The following is a 15511-nucleotide window of genomic DNA, read 5'->3' as shown; positions in this document are numbered from 1 at the left end:
AGCTGCTGATTGGAGTGACCCTCGCATCAGAAGACTGGATAGGCGGAGGCAACAGAAGGAAGGGAGGGACAGGCCTTAATGAGTGCTGAGTCATGGAGCCACACCCCATGGCCTATATAAAGGATCTGCTTTCTGGCAGTCTCTGAGTCAGGCAAAGTCGAACTTATCTTACTGAAGTCACTTTCTGGTCTCCTGCCTGCTCTAAGGACTTTGCTAGGACTTTGGGCAGAGCTGCAGAGGCAAGCCTGATTCGGATTTCCCTGACCCGGCCGTCAGGGGAGGAGTGGGACACGACAGTTTGGGGCTGCTTTTAATTTGCTCAATTTTGTCAGATATATAGTGTTAGTAAGTTGTGGGGGGTCTAATTTATCTTTTTATTGTACAGAACAGTGGTGGGTTGCTACCGGTTCTCACCGGTTCGGGAGAACCGGTAGTAAAAATGTTTAGTAGTTCGCAGTAGACTGGCCACGCCCCTAAACCGGTCACTGGTCGCTCGCCCCAGCCGCCATGTTTGTTGCTGCCCTGCCACCACCTCTGCCGCCCCCACTCCCGCTGCCACTGCTGCCCCACTGCACCCACCACTGTTGCTGCCCCATTACCTCCAGGCGTCTTCAAACTTGCCTCCTTTAAGACTTGTGGACCAATCAACTCCCAGCGCTCTGCTGGCTGAGGAACTTTGGGAGTTGAAGTCCGCAAGTCTTAAAGGAGCCACCCCGCCACCTCCCTAGCTCTTTCTCTGCCTCGCTCGCTTGCTGCTCAGCCGGAGGTCGCTTGCTACACTGGAGCCGACGTGAAGGGCAAGCGCGCCGTCATGAGGTGACGCTCCAGTGGGGGCTGCCCTTCCGAAGGGTCAGGGGATTTCTGGGGAGGGGGACCGTAGGGGCTGCGCTGATCGGGGAGGGCACACAGCACTGCTCCCCTTCGCTCAAACAGCCGGCCAGGGAGGGGCGGGGCGGGCATTGGGCTGCGGGGAGCAGCTGGCTCCGGAGAGCGTCCCTGCCTCTTGCCCCGCCGGGTGTGGGGTGGAGCTCCGAGCGAGAGGCTGTGGGAGCTCCTGGAGGCCAGGCAGAGCAGAGCCAAGCCGGCAGCCCGTTGGGATGTGGCAGACTCTGGCCCTGGGCTTGGTCTTCTTCCCGGCTCTCTTTGTCGCTTCCATCCGCAGCCTGTAGTGGCTGGCACCGGAATGGAGCCTCAAAGACCGGATCCTTCTCTGCGGCAGGTACCGGGAGGGAGGAAGGCGGGCAGCATCCCAGAGGAAGACGGCGGGAGACCCCCCCACAGCCCACCTCTCCCTCCCCCGACCCGGATCTGCTCAGGAAACCGGGGAAGGGAGCCGTGCAAAAGGAGCCAGTGGGGGTGGCGGGCACAGCTGAGAGAAGCGCCAACTCTGAGAGCGCTTTCGCGGGGATAGAACCTCTTGCTTGTGCAAGAAAAGCTGAGTTGCGAAAGGGTTGGGGGGTGAGGGGCGGGGGACTGGGGAAGAGCAGAGCCCCCCTCCCACTCCTTCCTGAGGGGTGGGATTTTGGGGGTGGAGTGGGCTCTCTCCCACACCCCACACATGGGAGGCGCCAGGTTGGGGAAGCTACTGCTCACCCCAAGTCCCGATGTGCCAAAGGACTGCAGGCTTTTGGCTTGGCGTGGCCAAGGTTCGGTCCTTCTGCACGGAGAGAGGGAGGGAGAAGGAGAGAGAGAGAGAAAGAAAGAGAGAAAGAAGGAGGAAGAGAAAAAAAGAGGGAGGGAGGGAGCGAGAGAAAGAAAGAAGGGAGGGGGAGAGAGAGAAAGAGGGAAAGAAAGAAAGAAAGGGAGGGAGGGAGAGAGAGAGAAAGAAAGAGGAGAGAGAGAGAGAGAGAGGGAAGAAAGGAGGGAGGGAGAGAAAGAAAGAAGGGAGATAGAGAAAAAAAAAGAGAAAGAGGGAGGGAGGGAGGAAGAGAGAAAGAAAGAAAGGAGGGAGGGTGAAAAAGAGAAAGAGGGAGGGAGAGAGAGAGAAAGAAAGGGGGAGAGAGAGTGGAAGAGAAAGAAAGAGAAAGAGGGAGGGAGGAAGAGAGAGAAATAAATATAGAAGGAAGGGAGGGTGTAATGTATCTTTAAAAGTTTTGGCGGGAAAATAGCACGTTGCTGATTGGTTAAAGCCCCCGGTTCAACTGTATATAAAGAGAGGTTTTTCCCAGCACTGGTTGCTGGGTTCACCATATAGTAAAGAGCTGTTGTCACTATCCTGGTCTCCTGCCTCGTTATTGCCCAAATCTAACACTGGCGACGAAGGTGGGATCTCGAGGCTAAGAGCGCCAGGAAAAGAGCTGAACTCACCAGAAAGACGCGAACCCAGCAAACAAGGGGCGGAAAGCAGCGATGTCTGGCTACACACCGCCAGCGCCATTCGACCCAGCTAAGGAAAAGTGGGGGTCATACATGGCTCGTTTCGAGTGTTTCCTCGAGGCGAACGAACTTCAAGGAGTTTCAGACAACAGGAAACGAGCGTATTTCCTGAGCCACTGCGGTCCAGAAGTTTTCGACACCGCAGAATCCCTGGCGGAGCCAACGCCGGTACAGTCGGTACCGTGGCAAACCCTGCAGACCCTATTGAAAGGCCATTTTGCACCAACACCGTCCAAGTACGTGCAACGGTTCGAATTCGGGGAGCGCAGACAGCATGAGGGCGAGTCCATCAGCGCATACATGGCCGCCCTGAGGAAAGCCTCAAAACATTGCGAGTACCGAGACTTGGATGAGGCATTGCTGGAGCAACTCATCCGCGGGGTCAGGGACATCCGTTTGCGGAGGCGGCTGCTGTCTAAAAGCAACCTAACGCTGGCAAACGCCTTGGACGAAGCCAGGGCTCACGAGATGTCTACCCAAGCGGCGGAAACCCTACAAAAGCAGGTCGCACCAACGGCTGGTGCGAAATCAACCCCGGTCCACAATGAAGAGGTCCAGGCCGAATCGGACGGTGAGGAAGAGGAAGGAGTCTTCCACACCGGGAGGCCGGAGAAAGACGACCGAGGTGACTGCGCAAGTTGCGGAGGGCAACACCAACGACAACAATGCAGATTTAAAGATGCAACTTGTCGGCGATGCGAAAGGAAGGGGCACCTAGCACAGGTCTGTCGAGCTCCCCAACCTTCCCGCCAAAAATTCAAACCGGCCAATCAGAGCGCGGGAACGGCGAAGCGGCCCGCGAGTGGTCAGTTTAAAAAAGGCGCGAAGTTGAATCAGACTGTCGTGAGAGTGGGTCACGCATCAACTCGCATAGAAAAAAAAATCTTTACAAAGGCAAAGATTGAGGGGGTGCCGTGAGAGCCTTACCCGCCATCGCAAAGCGCAAGCTGCAACCACAGAAATTAAAGGTACAAGACTACCAAGGGAATCGCATCCCCGTCCGAGGGGTAACGTCCGTCCACGTCGAGTATGGACAATACAAGAAAACTCTGCCCATCACCATCGTCGATGGGACCCTGCCAAGCTTGTTGGGACTGGACTGGTTCCGAGCATTGGGCATGGGAGTGATTGGAGTCTTCAGAAACGAAGTCAACCTCAAAGACGCACTCGTGAAAGAATTTGGGGACGTTTTCAGAGACTGCCTGGGCAAGTACACGGGGACTCCTATCTCGTTTAACCTAGACCCCCTTATTGACAAACGAGTCCTTAACACGAGGAATGACACCAGACCCACACTCACGAGGTCCACACAGGATGTCACCACCACACATCCACCCAGAAAGCAGACCCAAACCCACACTGATCAGGAAGCACGACCAAGGACCAGAAGCCAGACCGCAGCTGCAACATTAGCCATTTCAAACCCCTCCAATCCATACATGCAGCAGACTGACACCCACTACGAAGATGTAGCACGACCACGAACACGAAGCCAAACAGCAGCAGTGCAGCTCACCAGCTCAAATCCCCCTGCAACTCAGACTAATTTGAGCACAACCAAGCCCCCACCCAAAGAGGACAGTCCCCCAGCGAATCAGAGTGCAGAGAAACCCCATCCAATCAGAGCACAGCCAAGCTCCCACCCAATCAGTTCAAACCCCCACTAGCAGTTAAAAAGGAAGAAACAGCTTCAATCACACATTGCTCCCAGAAGCACGAAGCTGAAGCCTGAAGATAACGAATGAGACTTCGTCGAAACGTCGCCAAGACACTTCCAATTTTACGCGGGAGAAAACCCGAATAACCAAAGACCTACATATATATATATATTAGATAATGTATCTTTTTGTGTGCCTATACACGCTATACTATGTAATATGTATGTACACATATGGCATATATACATAGGATTTAATAGTATATTTTGGATGTTCAGTAGTAGTAAATAAATAGACAGGGAAATTGATGTCAGTTACATCAACCTTTGACCTGAGTGACATCAAGTTGGCCACACCCACCCAGTCACATGATTACCCAGCTACGCCCACCCAGTCACATGACCACCAAACCACACCAACCCGTCACATGACCAAGCCACGCCCATTGTCATATGACCATAAAGCCATACCCACAGAACCCTAGTAAAAAAATTTAGAACCCACCCCTTGTACAGAGGCTTGTTGTGTGGTTTTTTTATGTTCTGCTATTTCCCTCATGTTAGTGTTAATGTGTCTTAGAGAAACGCAACATTCAGTTTCATCCTTCTGCATCCTGAATGTCTTCCAGATTTTAAGGCCAGAATTTCCTAGCCAGCATATCTTTTGCACAAAATATCTGAGAGTGATAAGCAGAGTTTCCAAGTGGTCCCAGTAAGCTGCTAAAACTTCTAAAAAATACATGGTAAAAAAATATGCACAGAGGTTGTTGCTTGAGCAGAAAATACATTGTGGTTTTGAGTACAGGATTCTTAGGTTCATGAACAATGCTGTCATCTTGTCTTCTTGGAGGTGCCTGCTTGTTACCCCGGTGGTAGCAGCGCCAAGATGCTGACAAATTTGTTGCAACTGCCTTGATGTTGGAGCTGTGAAAAAGAAATTATATAGTGGATAATGTTGCATTTCTAAGAAAGGCATTAAATAGCTTTTGAGAATGAAAAAACAGGTATTGTCCGCATTGCTGTGAAAGAGGGTTTTTTGGTTGGATATTCTGCTATTTCCGTCGTGTTAGTTTTAATGTGTCTTCTTTGTATATTGAAATTCAATTAATATTTATTTCTAATCCGCACTTAATCCTTAATCATGACATAAAATATTATTATTTTTATATTCTGAATCCTACCCATTGCCTGCCTCCTCTTTCTTGCCTTCTGGTTTCTATGATCAGATATCTCCAAGAGAAAAAAAGAAGTCCCATTCTTTGCAATGAACTCCTGCGGTAGCCAACAAAGCCATAAACTCTTCCGTTCCCTGTCTTACTGTCCCACCTTATTCCCCCCAAAAATCAGAAATCCATGGCTGATAAATATAATTTGTCCCCACTGGAGTAGATTTTTTTAATCATTTTATTTATAGGTGTTTTTTTAAAACATCCATAAGTGCTTGATGAACAGTGCATTGTCTGGGTCAATGTACTTTATACACAATACTAATAATAATACAGTTTAGGTACCATTATTTTTTGGAGTATAGGATGCATTCCCCCCCCCCTCGCAAAGAGGGTGAAAGTCTGAATGTGGCCCCGCCCAGCTTCTCAAACAGAGGTTTCAGAGGCTGAAAAAAGCATCAGAAACGGAGCTTCAGAAAAAAAGCCCCCAAATAGAGCTTCAGAAAAGAAGCTCTCAAACAGACTTCAGAGGCTTTTTTTCTGAAGTTCTGTTTTGGAGGCTTTCAGAGGCAGAAAAAAGTTTTTTCTGAAACTGAGTTTCAGAGGCGGGGAAAAAAAACAAGGCACAGAGCTCACAACCAAGGAACCTTTTGCTAAAATTCACCTCTGGGAACAGCTGATTGGGGGTATTCTGGGAGGCCAATCCACCTGCCAATCAGCTTTTTCCTTATTTTCCTTCCCAAAAACTAAGGTGCGTCTTATACTCCGAAAAATACGGTATATATAGTAATACCTTTCAACTTCTAATATGTTTAAATTTGGATATACCTGGAGCTGGAGCTGCAGGCCAAAAGAGGTTCTTGGTTCCTTCTCACCCCTGACCTGGTGCTAGTTGTGGGGTCCTTTTGCAGAGGGATCTTATGCAAAGTGACCCACTAAATATATATATATATAGAACCAGTCCTTTGAGTGTGAAATGAACAAACCTGCAATTCTTGGTGTCTTCTAAACTCAGCAAAATCAGGATGATTCATTTGCATGGCTAAATACCAGTTCTCTGCTCCAATTATTGTTCCTCTCTTTACCTGTACGGATTATTTGGACATTTTTAAAAGAAGCCCTGAGAGAGGAATGAAAGAAATAGAAACATCTCCCGTGTGTTGGGAAGACAGCTTTACCCCCACATTCACTGCAATGCTGAGAATATCCATTTCTTTCATTCTCATAAAGCTATTTAAAGAGCAGCACAATGCTTTAGAAATGAAACATTTTCCAAAATATAATTTCTTTCTCACAGCTCAAACACCAAGGCTGTTGCAACAAATTTGTCAGCATCTTGGCGCTGCCACCACCGGGGTAACAAGCAGGCACCTCCAAGAAGAAAAGATCACAGCAGGATGTTGGAAGAAAAACCCATCTGATTCAGTTCCAAGCGGGGAGAGAGGCTCTGGAAATAAAATGGAGGCTAGCTGCTTAGGAAAGAAGGCCCGTTTATTGATGAGCAGAACCACAGCATGCAGCTCTGGGACAGCTGACAAATTAGCTTGATGAGTACAAGGATTTTTATACAGTTTACAATATTTTGTAATTTTGAGGTTTGCTTTGTGTGCTTTTATTTTATTAGTTTTACTTATTTCGCAAAAGCTCCTGATGGGTCTTAATTATCACTTCCCTGGTCCTAATCCTGTCAGACATGTGTAATTGATTTTATCCTGTTATCTATTGCCCCAGCCTTCCTTCCTTAATGGACCCGTATTGCTTCCACTTTTTTCCATGCATAGGTTAAGGTGATGTCCCTACACCTAGAGTGATATTACTGCCTTTCTTTTGCCCAGGGCTACCACCTATTTTTCAGGGATTTACATGCATTCAGTGTCTATAGTCCAGAGCATAAATATTTGTGTGTTTATTTTTTTTTTAAGTTTTATTTTTACAATCATATCAAATAATTCATCCAATGTACAGTTATATACAATTAGTTGGGCTTGCCCAGTCACCACCCCCCTTTTTAACACTCTTCCCTCTTCTACCTTCTTTTACTTTCCAAACCTTCCTCTCCTTCTCTTATCTACATCCTCTCCTCCCTCCACCCTACACCTTCCTTCTCCCTCTTTTACCCCTCTTCCTTCCTCTTCTCCTCTTTCCTACCTCCTACTCTCTCTTCTCTCCCTCCCCACCGTTCTAAAATGGTAACTGGACAGACCCGACCCTACATTAATTATATTTATACATCTTCAATAATCCCTGTACATTAACCATCACTCCATCTCTACTCTCAAACCCCCCCCCCAGTTCCCCTCCCCCTTACCCCCCACCCCGACTTCCCAGGACAAAATGCAGGGTATCAAAATTAACAATCATAATCCAAAATAATTCCTAAATTATAATCTCTAGTCATTCCACACTTAATCACACTCTCAATTCCCCTCTCCTTCAGAAATATATCTAATACAAAATATTTCCTAAATTTACTCATATGCTATTCGATATTTTTTTATCTGATACTTATTTTGAATATAATCAATCCACATTTTCCATTCTAAAATATATTTTTCTTGTGTATAGTCTTTCAAGTAAGCAGAGATTTTTGCCATTTCTGCCAGATTTGATACTTTGAGTGTCCATTCTTCAATTGTAGGTAATTCTTCTTTCTTCCAATATTGAGCAATCAAAAGTCTTGCGGCTGTTATTAAGTTCAAAATCAATTTAGTCTCTATAGCTGTACAGTCCATAATTATTCCTAGTAGAAAGAACTGCGGAGTAAACTTGATCTTCTTTTTCAGAATGTTCTGTATAATCCACCATACTTTAATCCAAAATGCTTTAACTTTTTTACAAGTCCACCATATATGGTAATAAGTGGCATCTTCACAATCACATCTACAACATTTAGCCTGTACATTAGGATACATACATGACAACTTTTTGGGGTCTAAATGCCATCTATAAAACATAAAAATTTTATATTTTACAGGGATTTACATGCATTCAATGTCTATAGTCCAGAGCATAAATATTTGTGTGTTTATTTTGTACATCAGGTTGCATAAGTCCATCTTAATATGCTATTCCTGATATGTGATGTTTTGTATACATACAGAGATAGCAGCACTCTTGTGATCTTTGACTTTTAGGCTTGCTGTCAAACATGCTAATTACCTATTTTGAACAATGTGCATGACTATTTTATACGTGAAATTATGACTGAAATATTTCACACTGTGGAAGCTTCTCTCTTTGTTCAGTTTCCATCCATTGCTTCTTGTTTCGCCTTCTGGTACTTTGGAAAACACATTGCCACCCCCCTTCTTTCTGGCAGCCCCTTAAAAGTCTGTGACCTATCACACTCTTGGACAAAGCATGTGAGCCATTTCCTCCTTTCAGTGGTCCTTGAAAGTACATCTATAGTATGTAGATAATAAAGTTTGTGTTCTTTTGTTTGTGTTTGTGTTTGATTGTTTGTGTTTTTTGTGATTGTTTTTTGTGATTGTGATTGATTGTGTTCTTTTTGCTGATGACGTCAACAAACTATTTAACACCACCAACAATACTACTACCCTTCAAAAAGACCTTGACTTTGTATCTGAATGGTCTAAAACTTGGCAACTCCAAATCTCAACCAGCAAATGCTCAGTATTACAAATGGGAAAAAAGAACCCAAACACTAAGTACAACTTGATGGACATTACCTTACAGATGACCCCCACTCTGTTAAAGACCTTAGAGTTTTCATATCCAATGATCTAAGTGCCAAAGTCCACTGCAACTACATCGCAAAAAAGGCTTTAAGAGTTGTAAACCTAATCTTACGAAGCTTCTTCTTCAGAAACACTACACTGCTAACAAGAGCTTATAAAACATTTGCTAGACCAATTCTTGAATACAGCTTGCCTGTCTGGAACCCATACCACATTTCAGACATCAATACAATTGAACATGTCCAGAAATATTTTACAAGACGAGTTCTCCACTCCTCTGAATACAACAAAATACCTTATGCCACCAGACTTGAAATCTTGAATTTAGAAAACTTAGAACTCCGCCGCCTTCGACAGAACCTGTGCTTAACTTATAGAATCATCTATTGCAATGTCTGTTCTGTCCCCCTCCTTAGTCCGGGAGACACGAGCGATGGCTTAATTAGCCGGCAACTATCAGCTCTGGCAGCAAACTAGCGAGCGTCTGTCAAGTGTCTCTGTTATCTTTCTTGATGCCGATGAGTCAGCCAAGAAACCAGGAACAAACAGGACTTCAGCTCTTATTCTCCCTCTAAGCAGTTGATTTGCTTGCCATGAAGTGGTATAGCAGCCCTTGTTGCTTTTATATCCTATGGGGTGTGGCTCCATGACTCAGCACTTCCTAGGCCTGCCCCACTCTTGCTTCTGTTGTTCCCACCTCTCCTGCCTACGAAACCTAGGGTCCAGCCAGGCCTGATTGCCATCAGCCGGGTCTGGAGGCGTAGCCTGGGGGGGAAGGGTCAGGGGACGGAGGACTCGTTATCTCCTCCACATGGCCTGCCTCTGGCTCCTGGAGCTAAGCCAGGGAAGCCGGTGCTCCAGAGATAAGTCCTGATGGCCCTTCCCCCTCACTTTCCGAGTCATTTTCTGGCAGGGGGCCTGGCTTGGGGGGCGCAGACAAACAATGTCCTTCCTGTTGAAGACTACTTCAGCTTCAATCGTAACAATACAAGAGATAAAAATAGATTTAAACTCAATGTTAACCGTTTCAATCTTGATTGCAGAAAATATGACTTCTGTAACAGAGTTATTAATACTTGGAACACACTACCTGACTCTGTGGTCTCTTCTCAAAATCCCCAAAGCTTTAACCAAAAACTCTCTACTATTGACCTCACCCCATTCCTAAGAGGTCTGTAAGGAGCGTGCATAAGAGCACAAAACGTGCCTACCGTTTCTGTCCTATTTATTCCTTTCATTATATCCAATTAATATAGTTATTACATACTTATGCTCATTTATATGCTTATATATTATATAGTTATTTTCATGTTTATGCTTATATATACTGTTATGACAAAATAAATAAATAAAAAAATAAAAGGTGAAAAAAGGTGAACAACATTTTTAGAGAACTATAGATATGTTGAGGCTGGGTGTGAGAAGAAATGGCTGGGAGGGGAGGAGCCAGATGCACCCTTGAAATGAGCGACAATGAGTTAGCCACGCCCACCCAGTCACATGACCATCAAGCCATGCCCACTGTCACATGACCATCAAGCCACGCCCACAAAATAAGCCATACTCACAGAACCGGTAGTAAAAACATTTAGAACCCACCCATGGTGTAATTGATCTTATCCTGTGATCTATTGTCCCAGCCTTCCTTCCTTAATGGACCCGTATTGCTTCCACTTTTTTTCAATGCATAGGTTAAGGTCATGTCCTGTCTTTAATCCCGTCACCTGGAGGTGAAGGTATTTTGTTTGTGAAGACGCTGGCCCAGGATTTCTTAATGAGCATCTGCTGTAGACTATTAAGAAAGACTGAGGGCTGCTTTCTGCCTCTAAGAACGTATTTCTCCATTTCTCCTTTGGAGAAATATAATATTCTAGCTCTTTTAATATCCCCCAAAATATTTCATTCTCTGGGGAGGGGGCTTCCCATAATTCCCCCCTTTGGGGCTATATATATATATATTTACATATATTGCCCAACCTACGAACTATTAGAATGGTCTCTATACTTTCTGTATACCTGGCACATCACGAGGGATATTTGCCTGGCATCCTTACTTGGCGTCTATTGAAATGGGAGGTGATTTTTGCAGGCTATTCGGACAAGGGAAAATACACCAGTGGAGGCAGCAGAGGATTCTCATGATGATGATGGCAGTGGCCCCCAAAAGGAGAGTCTTCCACCCACGAAGGTCTAGCAGCCAGAGCAGAAGTTCTGTTAAGTAGAAAAGAAATGTATAGTATCCGATTTTCTGGGCCAATTCTTCTTAGATGTCTGATGTCATTTTCTGTGAGCTTTCAGTCAGGTTTGAAGCAAGCACATATCCCAAAATTCTTTGCAGCCATGATTGTGCCTTAGGAGATAATCAAAGGCTGCCCATTTCCAAGGATTGTTACCTGCACCTGCCTTAGTTTATTGCACCCAGGATTTGTGAGGCCAAATTAAGATTAGCCAGTGTGCAAGCCAGGCTATGAATATTTTTGAAGTGAGCCCTGGGACTCCCTATTAATACAGTGGATAACCAGTGCAACTTATTCTGCTTTACTGGGCAACTGGGCAGCATCATTTGTGAGTTACAATCAGGACAGGGTTTGGAAATCTCTGCTACCTCTTCAGTGAGGAAATTGACTGAGGGGGCATGTCCCCTCCCCATGGAATGGCCAACGAAATAGGACTATTTGGGCCTTAGTGCAACAGAGCAAGAACCAGCCAGGGGAGCAAACCACACCCACCCAGTCACATGAGGTCTTAGCCACACCCACCCAGCTGGTCCACCCCCCCCAACATTTTCACAGACTGCAAATTGGCCCGTTTAAAAAGTTTGAAGACCCCTGTTTTATGTGGAGGTTGGTGAAGGGGATAACCTCCGTGTGTCTTTGAATAGTGTGCTTGTGCAGCTACTCCTACAAGACAGGTAGTACAAACATTCTTGATAATTCTGCCTTCCTCCAGACAGAAGTCCAAAGAATTGCTATGCAATCGGTAGCGGAAATTTTGAATAGTTCGGAGAACCGGTAGTAAAAATTCTGACTGGCCCCGCCCCCATCTATTCTCTGCCTCCCAAGTCCCAGCTGACAGGGAGGAAATGGGGATTTTGCAATAACCTTCTCCTGGACTGGGAATGGAGATTTTACAGTATCATTTCCCTGGAGAGGGGTGGGAATGGAGATTTTACAGTATTCTTCCCATGCCACGCCCAGCAAGCCACGCCCAGAGAACCGGTAGTAAAAAAAATTGAAATCCACCACTGCACCACACCTGTCAATTTACCAACTCGTTACTGCACCAGTGAACATCCCACATCCAGTCACTATCACTATCACTATCACCTCACTATCATGTCTTTGCTTCCCCAGGCATTGCCAACCTCTCCCCCCAACCCACCCCCGGTAAAAAAAACAGCCACCTCAGAGCAAAAACTTCATCCATAAAAAAATAGAAAAGGAGGCTGCTGTGTATTTTTTAATGGACTGCTAAATTGTCCATGCCCACCCAGTCACATGATAAGAAGCCATGCACACCCAGCTGGTCCAGCCCCCAACAGTCTGAGGGACCGTGAATTGGCCCCGTTTAAAATGTTTCAGGACTCCTGTTTTATGTGGAGGTAGGTGAAGGGGATAACCTCCGTGTGTCTTTGAATAGTGGGTGTGCAGCTACTCCTACAAGACAGGTAGTACAAACATTCTTGATAATTCTGCCTTCCTCCAGACAGAAGTTCGAAGAATTGCTACGCCAACGACTCCCAATGTGGCTCCTCTTCGGCATAATCAGGTGTGTTTTATAATCTTTGCTTTTCCTACAATAGGCAGATCTGTGGTTCTTTTCCACCACTGACATTCTTGGATTCTCAAGGACATCAAAAATACTCTCAATCCCTTCTTGGATGGAGCATTGATTCAAGTTACGGCTTCCTTCATCACAGGGCGAGGCCTCCATTACGGTCTGCCTTATCTGGCTGTCCAAGTGATCATTTCCTTCCCACTGACTTCCAGCTATTTCCCTCTTTTTCTGAACTAGGAAATTATGCCCCTTGATATTTTGATACGTTTCTTCCAGATACTCTATTTTTTTTGTCCAGCTCAAAACTCTCTTCCTGGTTTTGTCCTCCTTGTCTGTAAGCTGCTGGGGAGGAAGAAGAATTTTGGGGATTTCCAGAGGAACTAACAAGATTTTGATTGCTGCCTTGGTTTCCTTTGCCTTTTAATGCTGCTTGTGATTCAGTTCTCCACAGTGCTCTCTTTGGCATTCTTTTGCCAGTAAGATTCACATAAAAGGGTTAGTTTAATTACGGTTTATAAAATGGCTGCACAATATTTTTAAAAAAACAGATCCAAAGGCATACATTAGCATAAAAGGCAAAGGTGCCAAAAGGCTAACTTAACCTCTTACAGTAATTATTTACATTTTCAATATACATCTAAAACCTGTTCAATTATGACCTTTATTTGTTGACTTGGGTCAATCATGAGTTCATAGAATTGCAAAGAGTAATCATCAAATATACTTGGAAGTGCTGAGGACAGATTATACATATGTACATATCCCGTGTTTCCCTGAAAATAAGATCCAGTTTTATTTTCTTTTGGGCCCATAAGCACCAGGTCTTAGTTTCAGGGCATGTCTTACCCGCTTACCTTAGGACCATCGCAGGGAGGCCACCCACACCCTGACACCTGTTGCCCCACCGCCTGACTTCTTCTGCAGCTGCTCACGGCATACAGTGTGTAGCTAGTCGCGCAGCCCATGCAAGCTGTGTCCAAACTGTTTCTCAGCTGATTAAAACACTTTTAAATTCTGGAAGATATTTTTGTTTTTGACCAAATAATGTTTTAAAAAGCTACCACCAGCTATCCTTTTCCTTTTGGCTAAACTCCTCTAAGTGCATTTCCACTAGACTGCATTTTCTTTCACTCTTTCTTCCATTCTGAGAAGGCAGAGAAGAATGTGAGTCATATCTGTGTATATTATGTTTGCGGCAGGACGCCGTGTTGTGCGTTGCGCCATTACCACAGTTCACAACAGGGATGAATCCAGGGCCCACTGAAAATTAGCCATTTCATTTTCCTTTTCTCTCCATCTACACATTTAATCCTGAGAAACGTTTGAGTAAAATGAATCAAGCCAAAATTCAAACAATCAATTTCTCATCTATACTTTCAATGGGAGATCACAAATCAAATTCAAGCATTCTGTAAACTCATCTACTATTCCTCATATGGATTACCTTGTGTGCAATAAGGGATGATTTATGCTTGAAGTAATGTCCACAGACTGGACATTCCAAAGATTTCTCCACAGTGTGAGATTTCTGGTGTCTCACCAGGTTGGAATTGTTACTGAAACTTTTCCCACAATCAGGACATTCAAAGGGCTTCTCTCCTGTGTGAGTCCTCTTGTGTATCACCAGGCTGGAATTATCACTAAAACGTTTTCCACAGATAGGACATTCAAAGGGCTTCTCTCCCATGTATGTCCTCTGGTGTTTTACCAGGCTGGAACTCTGAGCAAAACTTTTCCCACAGTCAGAACATTCAAACGGTGTCTCTCCTGTGTGAGTCCTCTGGTGTATCACCAGGCTGGAATTTTCACTAAAACCTTTCCCACAGATAGGACATTCAAAGTGTTTTTCTCCTGTGTGAGTCCTCTGGTGTTTCACCAGGTGGCAATTCTGACTAAAACCTTTTCCACAGTCTGGACATTCAAAGGGTTTCTCTCCTGTGTGAGTCCTCTGGTGTCTCACCAGGTGGGGATTATCTCTAAAACCTTTCCCACAATCAGGACATTCAAAGGGTTTCTCTCCTGTGTGCATGGTCTTGTGTCTCAGGAGGTGCGAATTACTATTGAAAGCTTTCCCACAATCTCCACATTCATAAGATTTCTCCATGGAATGAATCCTCTGATGTATTGGCAGGTGGGAATTACGAACTGGAACTTCTGCCACAGTCAATATATTGAACGGGTTTTTCTCCTTTATGATTCCTCTAGTCTATCACCAAGTTGGAATTATAACTGAAAGTTTTCCAACAATCAGGACATTCAAAACATTTCTGTCCTATGTGAGTCTTCTGGTGTATCACCAGGCTGGAATTGTGACTTTCCCATAATCAGGACATTCAAAGGTTTTCTCTTCCGTGTGAGTTCTTGGGTGCTTCACCAGGATGGAATTCTCACTGAAACTTTTCCCATAGAAAGGATGTTCAAATGGTTTTTCTCCTGTGTGAGTCCTCTGGTGTCTCACCAGGTTGGAATTGTTACTGAAACTTTTCCCACAATCAGGACATTCAAAGGTTTTCTTCCTCCTGTGAGTTATCTGATGTAGCACCATGTTGCCATGCTCACTAAAGCATTTACTACATTGGGAGCACTTTTGTGGCTTCCCTCTTGTGTCTGGGTGCTTCCATGAACCACAAGGGAGCTGTTGTGACCAAAGCTTTTGCCACAATCAGGTAATTTGTATGGTTTTTCTCCTCTCTGGCTCCTCTTGTGCATCATCAGCTGTGATTTGCAATCTGTGCTTGTCCCACAATAGACAAATCTATGGAGCTTTTCCACAGATGATATTCTTGAGGAGATAAAATATGGACAATGCCTTGTTTAGTGGTGCTTTCATTCAAGCC

General features: G+C 45.0%; 2 protein-coding genes across 3 annotated transcripts in view; both read right to left on the bottom strand.

Annotated features, from left to right (window-relative positions):
• The window catches only part of LOC131193504 (zinc finger protein ZFP2-like), a 52990-nt gene that overhangs the window by 29365 nt on the left and 8114 nt on the right, over positions 1-15511 (bottom strand). The window lies entirely within an intron of this gene.
• Positions 4498-15108, bottom strand: LOC131193512 (zinc finger protein 436-like). 2 transcript variants are annotated; one of them, XM_058173767.1, is made up of 2 exons: positions 14119-15108; positions 4498-4957 (listed from the first exon to the last, which is right to left on the bottom strand). In XM_058173767.1, the coding sequence occupies exons 1-2, from the start codon at positions 14776-14778 to the stop codon at positions 4895-4897; spliced, it is 723 nt and encodes a 240-aa protein (XP_058029750.1). In that variant the 5' UTR covers positions 14779-15108; the 3' UTR covers positions 4498-4894. The 2 variants fall into 2 exon arrangements, with proteins under 2 accessions (XP_058029750.1, XP_058029751.1); XM_058173768.1 differs by lacking the exon at positions 4498-4957 and adding an exon at positions 8633-11108.

This window comes from Ahaetulla prasina, chromosome 2, assembly GCF_028640845.1.
Source record: "Ahaetulla prasina isolate Xishuangbanna chromosome 2, ASM2864084v1, whole genome shotgun sequence".
NCBI lineage: Eukaryota > Metazoa > Chordata > Lepidosauria > Squamata > Colubridae > Ahaetulla > Ahaetulla prasina.
This window is presented reverse-complemented; position numbering and strand designations above follow the sequence as displayed.

Bases quoted from the DNA above. Each gene is read 5' to 3' on its own strand.
- LOC131193512 (XM_058173767.1), bottom strand. From the start codon at position 14,778: ATGGAGAAATCTTATGAATGTGGAGATTGTGGGAAAGCTTTCAATAGT. The intron at 4,958-14,118 runs GTAATCCATATG...TCTTTTTCACAG, and splicing joins CATCCCTTATTGCACACAAG to CTCCAACATCAAGGCAGTTG.